The 12001-nt window shown below is 38.3% G+C and overlaps 1 protein-coding gene across 1 annotated transcript in view; it reads left to right on the forward strand.

Moving 5' to 3' along the window:
- Positions 1-2231: 2231 nt before the first annotated feature.
- Positions 2232-12001, forward strand: part of LOC108666183 — a 33430-nt gene continuing 23660 nt past the window's right edge. Inside the window, exons 1-3 of the mRNA XM_018153008.2 lie at positions 2232-2438; positions 3975-4120; positions 9809-9868. Coding sequence (XP_018008497.1) covers positions 4076-4120; positions 9809-9868 — 105 coding nt within the window. The 5' untranslated portion in view covers positions 2232-2438; positions 3975-4075. The remainder of the gene's footprint in view (positions 2439-3974; positions 4121-9808; positions 9869-12001) is intronic.

The following is a 12001-nucleotide window of genomic DNA, read 5'->3' on the forward strand; positions in this document are numbered from 1 at the left end:
GACAAGGAGCGAGCGTCGTGTGGAGAGCAGTGATGGCCCACAGCAGCACAGGTGTCAATGAAGCGCACAGGTGTCAAGAAATATAGAGTCAAAAATATTCAGAACCTGCATGACAAACGAAGTCAAATTAATACTGGTTAAAAATAAATTTACGGAATTTCGTTTTTAAAAGTAATTTGGAATTGGAACAATCTTTTTTAAAATTTTCATGCAATTCATTAAAATATCTGACGCAGTTAAATATTCCCGACCAAGTAACAAGTACTTTCTCTTAAATTTAAAATCATCCTAAATAAAGGTCAAAATTTATTAAATTCATTTAATGAGCCGAATCGTAAAAATTTTCACAACTGAATAGAAATTCTCGAATATAGTTTAATTTCAGATGTTTCTCTTCTATCTCATTAAATTCTGTTCATCCAGTTTCGTTGCCTTAATTTTAAGGCAGTAATTTAATGGTGACAATATGTTCCTGTGTTATCATTGCTTCGATGATACCTTTATTGGTGAATAATATATCCCATATTTTGTTATTGTTTCTATGATCCATTTAATGATGACAATATATCCCCGTATTGTAATTTTGTCGATGATACATTTGTTGATTTTTATATATGTATAAATTAAAGCGTCTTCAATTATCTAAAAAATATGTTTTGAAAATTGACAAACATAATCGATTGTCGCCAAAAAAATCTCTATTTAAATTGTGGCTTCAACATTATCACTTCTAGGAACCATAACTTATAATTGCCTTAATTTTATATTTTTGAAAAATTCAAATTGTCTACGATATTTGGAGCCAATTTTTCACGTTGAACGCCAATTTTCAAATTGAGTGCCAATTCTTACTGAATTAATTTTTTAATACATTTTTCGAAAACTATGATTTTAACTGAACTGTATGCTGAAAATGAAACGTTGCTTACGCTAGCTACAAAGAAAAGTAAATTTTCCTGAATCATCAACATTGGTCAACTTTATATTTAAACTCGAAACAAAGATGCAATTGATCTGGAATTACACGTGTACATGTGCACTGGAGTGTACACGTAACAGGTGCACCAGAGTATACGTGTAACAGGTGCACCAGAGTGTACGTGTAACAGGTGCGCTTGCGGGTCCAGGTGTACTGCTAGCTGACTCCTTCATCTCACCGCCGCGCGCTCTCATTTTTTAAAAGCTGCAATGGGGCCAGCGTAGAGAGCTGCAACGTTAATACTAACATAAATTGTCATTTTTATGGTTTTATTCACTTCTTATATTTTCAATGAATATTTCTTGCGTATGTGAGGAATTTGACGTATTTTAACAATACGCAAAAACTTGATCGTTCAAAACTGTAATAATATCTTAATACTCGCGCCTAATTATGCTGCGCAGTACGAATTGTGAAAGCATTATACGTGTTTATCTGCTCACTGTTCCTGTTTGTTTTCCTGTTCACTGTTCTATTCGCTTTCCTGTTCACTGTTCTGTTTGTTTTTCTGTTCACTGTTCTTGTTTGTTTTTCTGTTCACTGTTCCTGTTTGTTTTCTCGTTCACTGTTCTATTTGTTTTCCTGTTTAATATAGTCTTGTTCACTTCATGTGTTTCTGTTCATTTCATCTGTTCCTGTTCACTTCATCTGTTCCTATTCACTTCATCTGTTCCTGCCCTAAAAATTAAATATTAATGAATAAATATTTATAAGTATTAATAAATGTTGAGTCAGATCGAGCTGATACTTTACACGAGCGTGGCTGCGCTCGTTGCTCTCAGGCACGAGTTGAGGGAGGAGCCTCAACCTGAGCACGATGCGCAGGTGTAACGAAAAAAGAGATGTTTTCTTCTCATTGTTCCGATACGTGCAACGAGCTTATTTGTTTCTGTGTACTGACTGGACATTGCATGCAGCAAGTGTATGCATTATTGTGGAGAATAGTTGCCGAACACCGCCATTTGCATTATAGTCTTTGTTGTGCGTTGTTTGTTAAATCGAGAGTATGAATGTACCAATTTTAAATAAATATTTCCGCTAATAATGAATTATTCCATTCACTATCTCTCAGCAAAAAAGTGTCCATGCACGCCATTATCATCGATCAATATAATAGAAAAATAAACTAAATAACACAAAACAAGATCATATTTTTATCATGGCGCGTGAAAGCCACATTACAAGGGCATCGTATTGCTGATACTCGCCTTTAAAGAATTTTTTTTCGTTCTTACTCGAAATAAGTATAAATGTCTCCTCATTCAAATAACATTATAGAATCGAAGTCGACGTGTACTAACATAATGAATGCTTAGTACACGTCGACTTGCAGCGCACCTGTTTACCGTCTGTACCGCCCACCACTTCCCGGCCCTCAGCGCAATTGCTGACATTCGGGGTCTGTTCAGTTTCATCGACAGCGCAGTTGAGTGCAGAGCTGACGAGCTTCAGTGAACAGGTGGGAAACTTTGCTCCAATTTTTACTTCACTTGGAATTCTTCCTGTGGCGTATATTTGAATGACATCTGAAAATATAAGAATAACTAAAGTTTACTGTAACAGCCACCACGCACAATTATCTGTAAAATATAATTTATTTAGTATTAGTAGTAATTTAGTAATTTATTTCAATTTTTTTGAATAAGTGGATATAAATGATTGTTTCGGTCGACAATACCATCGATGTTCTAGTCATTGGACTTATATACTTATATTTACCACTATATATCAGCTGGTTAAGTAAACTTGTGCTTAATTTAAAGGTAAAATAGTAACCGGTCTCTACATGTGTTGGTTTCTGAGGACATTCATTATTTAGAAGAAGGAAGGTTGATGTGGGGTCTTTCATGATTGAAAGAAGGAAAGCTGCCAAGTGAATTTGTTACCTGGGTGTCTACATTTTATCTCGATTTATATTACTGATTAAAGCGGCGATTAATGGTTTTAGATTAATTTTTTATGTTTCGTGGAATCAAGCGTAAAGTAATGAAACACTTATTACATATTTTTTAATTGGTTTATATTTGATACGCAGTATAAGAATGAAGCTGGAACCAAACGCGGGCTCGAAATGATTGTACGCATTTCTTTTCATTCAACAGACTTGCACGCATATTAATTAATGGTCATCAATAAATTACGCTGTGTAGATAAGACCCCAAGGTCTACCCATGCCCAAGTGGGATGAGATCTCAGGCATTTGTGACTTGTACTCTGAGGTATTTAATAAGAGGGGACAAAGTTAACGTTGCTGTTATATTTAATGCAATGCAATGCTGTATGAATGCAATTCATACGGCGTTGACGTCCAATAATTAGCAGTAAAAATCTTTGAACCGCGATTGAATCGAGTCTTAATCTCACAATTCAGTTAGAATAAAAAAGGAAAGTTGCAATCGAAATCGCATACAAGATGTTGGATAATTTGAACAGCGTACATTGATGAATTATCTCCCGATTTTGCCTACTGCAATTATTAGTTCATCTAAGATAAGAGTAACAGATAAGGTCACGTATTAAGGGAGATTGAAATCTAAATTAATGAAGTGAAATTTTCAAAACTCTAATCCATGACATCTTAGCTAAATATGTATGTATATAAATTTATTCTTTTTCTATCGCATAATATATATTACTGTTCTGAGTTGAAACAAACTGCTTAGCCAACAAAACAAACTTATTCTCTATACCCCTGGCGGTATTCTATTAATTGCACTGGAAACCGGGCTCGACGAGCGGTGATTTGCTCTTGTACCAAATGCTGAATGGTAGTTATTCTTTGCTTCGAATGACTTGCTATGCAAAGTTATGGTGCATTAAGTGCAGTGTAAAATTAGTGGTCGTGATGTAAGTTCTGTGTTCATGGAGTTGAAATGTTCATGTGCATAAAATTTTGCTCTCTGTGTGGAACAATATCTAATGATTTGGACATTGTCTGCCCTAATTGATGATACGGTATTTTATCGCATTGAATGGTTTCCCCTTTTTCCCGCAGGACATTATCCACGGAAATTGTGTACGCTGAAGTCGCCCCGTGATTCGCCCTTTACTTCTTCATCAACTCCTCGCGCTCCCCCGGACCGCAACGCCGTAGCCATGAAAGTCGCGTCCAAAGCCTGCGCGGTGATCTTCCTCGGGCTGGTGGGTGCCGGGGCAGGCTTAATGCATCGGGCGGAAGTTGCCAGGATGGTTTAAGACATGTACTGAGAATTATATTGACTTGGAGGTCTTTACCAAATTTCTGTATTCTCACATCATATCTAAAGATGTTTATAATTCCTGAAGACTACTTCGATTAATGGAATAACGAATTATAGCGTTGGCATTCATGAAATTCCTCACATTATATTATTGGTGCATCTCCATGGCAGCGTTGTGCACGTATGATCAGTTGAAGTCATCGATCATTGTGTAATTTTATTTTTCAATTAACGAGCGAGCTGCTCATCTTGTTCATGCTAACAGCGATAAGTCTAAGTTTTTACTGGATCTTTTTCTGGAATGATCTATTGTTGTGGAGCCCACTTGAATGATACAATGTTATAGAACATTTTTCTTGAATGATGGTATTTTTATGGAGCCTCTTTTTTGTTGATCATATTGTTGCGCAGCCCTGTTCTAGAATGATCATATTTATGTGTAACCTTTCTAGAATGATCGTTTTGTTGCAGAGCCAATTCTATTATGATCGTATTTCTGCGGGGCTCTCTTCTAGAATGATCATTTTATTGCCTAGCCTTCTACTATATTGATCGCATTGTTGCTAAGTTCTTCTCAAGAACGATCGCATTGCTGCCGAGCCTTCTTCTTTAATGATGTTCTGTTGTTGAGCTCTCTTTCTAAATAACATGTTATGTTAGAGCCTCTTTGAATTATCCTCTTATATAGTGCATCGCTCTCTTATTCAATTATCGTATCGTTACAGAGCTCTCTTCTATGAGGATAATGTATGTAACTAAGCATCTTGTTCCTTACCCTCTTCTAGAATTATATATAATTTTGGAACAATCATCTAGAATCATTGTATTGTTGTGAAGGCCTGTTACGGAATGATCGTTTTTTTGCTGAACCCTCTTACGGAATGATCGTATTTTTGCTGAACCCTCTTACGGAATGATCGTATTTTTGCTGAACCCTCTTACGGGATGATCGCATTTTTGCTGAACCCTCTTACGGAATGATCGCATTTTTGCTGAACCCTCTTACGGGATGATCGCATTTTTGCTGAACCCTCTTACGGAATGATCGTATTTTTGCTGAACCCTCTTCTACGTGTAAGCTAGTATCATAATATACAGAGCTGGGCAGCGCTACTTTGCAATGTAGCGATTTCAAGTAGCGGTAACACCGCTACCGCTACAATTGCTTAAATTTAGCCCCGCTACCGCTGCCGCTACTGAAAATGTAGCGGCCGCTGGTAGAGGCCGCTACACGTAGCGTGCTATACTGCCCACCTCTGGTAACAAATAACATGCTGACACTAGTAACAGGCTGAGGTTGACAACATTACACCGAAATCTTTCGTACAGTTTTATTCTGTAATTTAAATTATGTATGTATCATGCTGGTTTTTAAATAATATTTAATAATATTAAGTAAAATCTAAATGCATTATCTATAAATGTAGCGGTAGCGCTGTAGCGGCAAAACCTCGTACCGCTACTTAAATATGTAGCGGGCGCTACCGCTACCGCTACAATTGCTTAAATGTATAGCGCCACTACCGCTACATGTAGCGCGCTACTGCCCACCTCTGATAATATGTAGAGTCCTTCTCTAGAATAATTGTATTTTCATAGAGCCCTGTTCTAGAATGAGCGTATTTTCTTAGATTGTTCTTCTAGATTGATCGTATTGTTGTAAGGCCTTGTTCTAGAATGATCATATTGTTTAGAGGCCTTTTTCTAGAATGATCGTATTGTTGCGGACCCCTCCTCTAGAATAGTGTATTTTTGCTGAGCCAACTTCTGGGATGATATACCAGGTGACTGAGTATGGTGACTGAGCCCTCGTCTAGAATGGTCGTATTGTTGTGGAGCCCTAGTCTGGAATGATTTATTATTGTAGAGCCTTCTGCTAGAACGATAGAATTTTGTAGATACCTCTTTCAAAATTTGTGTAGCTCTCTTATAGAACAATGGTATTCATTGTCCATTTAAAATTATCGTATAGTTGTTGAGCCTTTTCTAGAATGATACGAATTTTCTATAGCCCTCATTTAGAATGATCTATAGATGTGCAGCTCTCCTCTAGAATGATCATATTATATTATAGCCTTTTTTAGTATGATCCAATTGTTTTGCAACCCTTATCTAAAAAATTGTAGTGTCGGGGAGTACTTTTAAAGACTAATTCTTTGATGCAGTGCCTATGTTCGCGTGACTGTATGGTTGTGGAGCCTGCTTCTATAATAATTCAATCTTTGTGGAGCTCTCTTCTAGAATGATTGATGTGGAGCAATGAGCAATCTTCTGAAATGAACGAATTTTTTCATGGCTGTAAATGAGTGTATGGCTGTAGAGCCATCTCCTAGATTGATCGTATTGTTGCAAAGCCATCTTACGGAATGATCGTATTGATTTTAGCCTCATCTAGAATGATCGTAAAGCCCTCTTTTTAGAATTATTTATTGCTGCTGTGCACTCGTCTAGAAAGATATATTGTTGTAAAGACTTCTTCATGAATGATCGTATTGTTGCAGAGTCCTTTTATAGAATGATCGGATTGTAGCGGAAACCCTTATAGAATGCTATGATGTTGCCGAGTCTTTTTCTAGAATGACATGTTGTTCTGAAGTCCTCTTTTAGAATGATCGTAATGTTGTGGATTCCTCTTTTTGAATGTTCTAATTGTTTCGAAAACGTTCCATAATTTTATCGTATTGTTGTGGAGCCCTTTTCTAAAATGATATGTTGCAGTGAAAGAAACTTCTGCGATGATATATGATTACTAAGCCCTCGTCTAGTATGCTATATTGTTGTGGAGCGCTCTACCAGAATGACATAATGTTGCTAAGTCCTCTTCTAGAACGATTTATTGTTGTTGAGCCCATAACGGGTATGCCATAGGGTCTTATAAAGGCGTCTTTCATAATGATCGGATTTGCGAGGCCTCATCTACAATGACTGTATTGATGAGCTTTCATCTAGAATGATTGCAGGGTTCCATATCCCTCTTCTAGAATAATCGTATTGCTGTGGAGACTCTTTCTATAACGATCAAATTGTTGTAGAGCCCTCTTTTAGATTGAGCATATTATTGTAGAGCTCTCAAAAATATTTATCGTTTGTGTCGGAGCCCCGTTTTAGGATGATACATGGTTGTGGAACCCTCTAATGTTTTAAAAAATCTTTTAGACTGATAAAAGTTGTGGAACTGTCGTATTATAGAATAATCGTATTGTTGAACAGGCCTCTTGTAGAATGATCCGTTGTTTCTCAGTACTTTTCAATCAAAAATTTACTCCCTATAAGTCCTCTCCTGCAATTAGGGAATATTTGTGGTGTCTTCTTTTGGAATACTCGTATTGTTGCGGTGCCTCGGCTAGCATGATCGTAGTATTATGGAGCTTCTACTAAAATGCTCGTATCTTCGATGAACCCTCTCCCAGGATGACCCTATTCATGCCACTTCTAGAATAATCGAAATATTTTGGAGCAGTCGCGCGGAATCACTACTATGAACTGGTCGTGAACGTCAGTCTATTGTACATTGTGATGGTAATCGGCAACATTGCGATGGTAATCGGTAACATAATGTGAACAATGAAAGGATCTGAATTCAATATTGTAATGAAAAATATAGACAAACACTAGTTATTCGTAATTTACCCAGATTATTTCAGTAAAGATCGATTAATCCGCTAACCTAAATCATACATTTGAGACCTAACACCAGATCGTTATAACTCTTACGGATAACTATTGTCGAATAACGTACCGACACTAAGTGTCGTACAAATTACGTCTCAATAACGTCTCCTATTGAAGTCCTGAGAATGCCAGGCATTCCACTCAAGCTTGTCTCCATGGGAATTGTTCGATGGTACTATTGTCCACGGCAGCACTAATTATCATCGTTCCAATGAGCCAACTTAATGCATCAAGTTGTAAGTCAGTAAGATGGACTATTTATCAGCGACATGTGTTGATTTGAGCAGACGGGTTCTGGGCAACTAATCCAGAGATAGTAAAATGGTGGATGAGCGAGGCGAAAGTGTCACTGCACAGACTAATTGGCATGAGGTGGATGTTGACTATTAATATGTTAAATATTCAGTACGTCAATCAGGTAGGATCCAAAAACTTTCCTTCCAACCTCTTACGTCAGATGATCTCCTCTGTCTACCTTCTCTCGCTCGTCTCTCTCCTCTTATACCGTATATGAGCTGGAATGAAGTTAAATATTGTCGTATTCATTGTGGTGACGTTCATATATAAACAAATCTCATTTTAACAATTACATCTAATTCTAAATTCCTAAATATTTTTATTATATTAATACAAAATCTTGAACGGAACCGCTACAAGCCCTCTTCTAGAATGATCTCTATTTTGATGTAGCCCTCTTTTAGAATAATATTATGGTTGATAAACCTCATCTAGAATGATCGAATTGTTGCTGAGCTCTGTTCTAAAAAATTTTGTTTTTCTGAACTCTCTTCTTGAAAAAAATGATTGTTGCTGAGCTCTATTCTGGAAATATATAGGGTACTGAACCCTCTTTTTGAAATGTATATTGTTGTTGAGTCCTCTCCTAAAATGATAGTATAGTTGTGGAGCAATTTTCTAGAAAAGGTAGAATAGAAGGAATGAATTGCAAAGAGTGGCTAAATGGTTTTCACTTATAAATTGTATTTGAACTGTGGATCATGAGTGTCTCTGTTCCGCCTTGTTTTGTTCTACAGTGTCCTACAGGATGGCATTTCTGAATCATTATACATCATTTGTATATAAACTCTTAGGACCTAATTGTAACCATATGTCTTTGATATCCATCTATTATGGAAATAAGCCGGCCATCGTCCGAAAATGGACGTATACTTTTGTCCTGGTTTGGGTTTGGTCCGGCAAAAAAGCGCATCAGTGCTACGTCCTCTCTCTGCCAGTGTTTTGGGTTAGAAAGTGTGTCGTTAGCGCTAAAGATTTCTAAAGTTGTACGCTAAATTACATATCATGATTTAGTGGTCGCCTAAGCTGAGATTATTACTGGAAATTATAAGTAGCTTAACCAGATGCCCGCATTCATCTCTTCCTTCACATGCATGAACATTCAAGCGCGGTCGGCAAAATTGATGCGACGTCGGTTTTCGATATTAATGAAACAAAGATAAGCACATAACTAGATTAAATTATCATTGTGAGTTTAGAACGCTGGTGTGAATTGGCCGCATTGCCCACTTTTCTCATCGATGGCCAGCGTGATGATGCGGCTGATTTAAATCGTACCATTTGCCCAAAACTTTTATTGCGGTGCAGATCGTCGCTGTGCTGATGTAGACCTTGATTGTTCGTCAGGTCGCCGCTGTGCTGACGTAGACCTTGATTGTTCGTCAGGTCGCCGCTGTACTGACGTAGACCTTGATTGTTCGTCAGGTCGCCGCTGTACTGACGTAGACCTTGATTGTTCGTCAGGTCGCCGCTGTACTGACGTAGACCTTGATTGTGGGTCAGGTGACCATTGCGTTTATGTAGGCCCCATATTGTGATGCAGGTCGTCGCATCGCTGACGTAGACCTTGACTGTTGTGCAGGTCACAACTGTAATGGCATAGACCTTGATTGTTCGTCAGGTCGCCGCTGTACTGACGTAGACCTTGATTCTGTTACAGGTCGTCTCGGCGCTGACGTCGGCTGAGCGGGAAATCAGAGCTGACACTAGCAAGTACGAGGTGAGTTCTAGCAGAGATTATCGGCCAACGCTAAACATAAAGTGTGGGTAGAAATGTGTTTTTTTCTGAGACGTAATAAAAATTTTATGAAGGAGTATGGTAAGTCATCCGGGAACCTCAGGCTATGAGAATATACTTTATACCTGTATTTCCTTTTGATCATGCGTCATGAACGAATGAAACAATTACAAATGGTGAGTAAACATGAGACGACCGCTGCCAGCAAGAGGTCTTAGTTACTGAAGGCATCAGAGCAAGCGCGCGAAGAACCCCACGGTAACGAACTTAGAAATTCAAATATGAACAAATAGGGTCAACGAGAGACAGCAAACGTTATAGTAGATCGCGGACGACGTTTCATCAATTCAACATGTTGTTCCGCAATTAAGCATCTTGCCGCAAATCTAAGTTAAATTTGTAGCAACCCGTATATTTCTGTCAACGTTAACCAATAGAATAGTTTTAAGATTGCGTTCGTGGCTAAGACTTATGTTCAATAGTTGTAGCGTAAAAAACGGCTTTGGATGCAGCAACCAAGAGGGCCACATGCTTCATGGTTACTGTCAGGTAGAAAAGCAACAGCTCTCCCAAACATAAATAATGTACAGATCTTGCCTCCTCTCTCCCAACATGAGAGGCAATCTTTACCACGAATTTTCAAGATCATCCCCTACATACTCCCCAATACCTTTTTATACAATCTCCAAAACTTCAAAATCCGAATTGCAGAAAGTCCAAAATAATCACTAAGATTTATTATAAGCATACACTGCCCGACTTCCACAAATAATTTTCGAACAATGCAGCATTCCCCCATAAACATACTCCTCCATCAACAAGCTCGCACAGCCTTGTCGACGAACACAGCACATGACCCATGACTTTTCCATTGAAGAGCCATTTTCTCAAGACGTCATTGCTTGACAACACCGACAGTTTCAAAGCTTCAAATACTTTCACAAGGTCCTCCATTACACGACAGGCCAATTGTACTTTGATGACGGTTGTCCTTATCTCGACTCTCATTACACCTCCCGACTTTTAACAAACGGAACTTTCTCGCACAACTCGATTGAGAAATAAGAAACCACACCGCTGACAAAATCAAACATGAAATTGAGATTCAACAGACTTTATTACACATACAGGACGTCATTAAAATGAAACAATAAACCCACTTCATGAAAATAGTTGCCACGGCCACCACAATAGCCCAACGCATACTCACAAATGGAATTAGCCGAAATCACCCCATTACAGTGAAAAGTTTTGGTGTTTTTGTTACACAAAACACCAAAATCACCCCCATTACAGTGCGAACAAGAATAGTACACATACCTACTCATCTACTATAAATGCGGCAAAATAGAAGACCGCCCTAACACACCAATGCACATACACCACTCCCTCTTGCCCCAAATGTCCTATCAAAATTTTGATTCCTATCAGCCGCTGGCTCAAGGGCGCACCTATTTGGTACCTGAAACGTTTGGGACAGACACGGCCGAATCGGAAAAATGCGTTTAAAAATGCCCCCTCACTTCGCCCCTTTATGGGGGGAAGAAAGGGTCATTTGAGTCTCTGTACGGTGTATATATATGTGTATGCAGTCTAGTAGGGTAACATGGGGCAGCGAGCCCACTGCGGGTCATGGGCCCATAGCGGGTTTCTCGCTAAGAATGGCAGATATTGGTCCGTGTTCTCTACCGCCGGTCGACAGTTTCACTGGGATGAAGTGTACGGATTTACGTTTTGCTAAGTGTTTGCGTTATTAAGTTATTTGTGAAACTGTTTCAGCCCAGATAATTTTTTTTTGCTGCGAAATAAAACTGTTATCGATTACTGTAGATGAAGCTTTTGAAATTACTGTGAATATATTTTGAAAGTAATATCTATAGGGATAATTTTGAGATCAAGTTTAGACTATTCGCTTTTAAAATAAAATGTTGACACGATATAAATTGAAAGGATACCTAGTGGGGGCAACGGGCCCACGCGTGTCACGGTGCAAAGCGCCCATGGGGAAGTCTTGTGTAATACATCATTAGATTTGTCTCAATGACCTTTTCAAAACTATGACTAGCTTTTGAATTACCAATCACACTTCATATTGCATGATTTTTCGATTTGCCG

Source organism: Hyalella azteca, unplaced genomic scaffold (assembly GCF_000764305.2).
Source record: "Hyalella azteca isolate HAZT.00-mixed unplaced genomic scaffold, Hazt_2.0.2 contig12160, whole genome shotgun sequence".
NCBI classification, from domain to species: Eukaryota; Metazoa; Arthropoda; class Malacostraca; order Amphipoda; family Hyalellidae; genus Hyalella; species Hyalella azteca.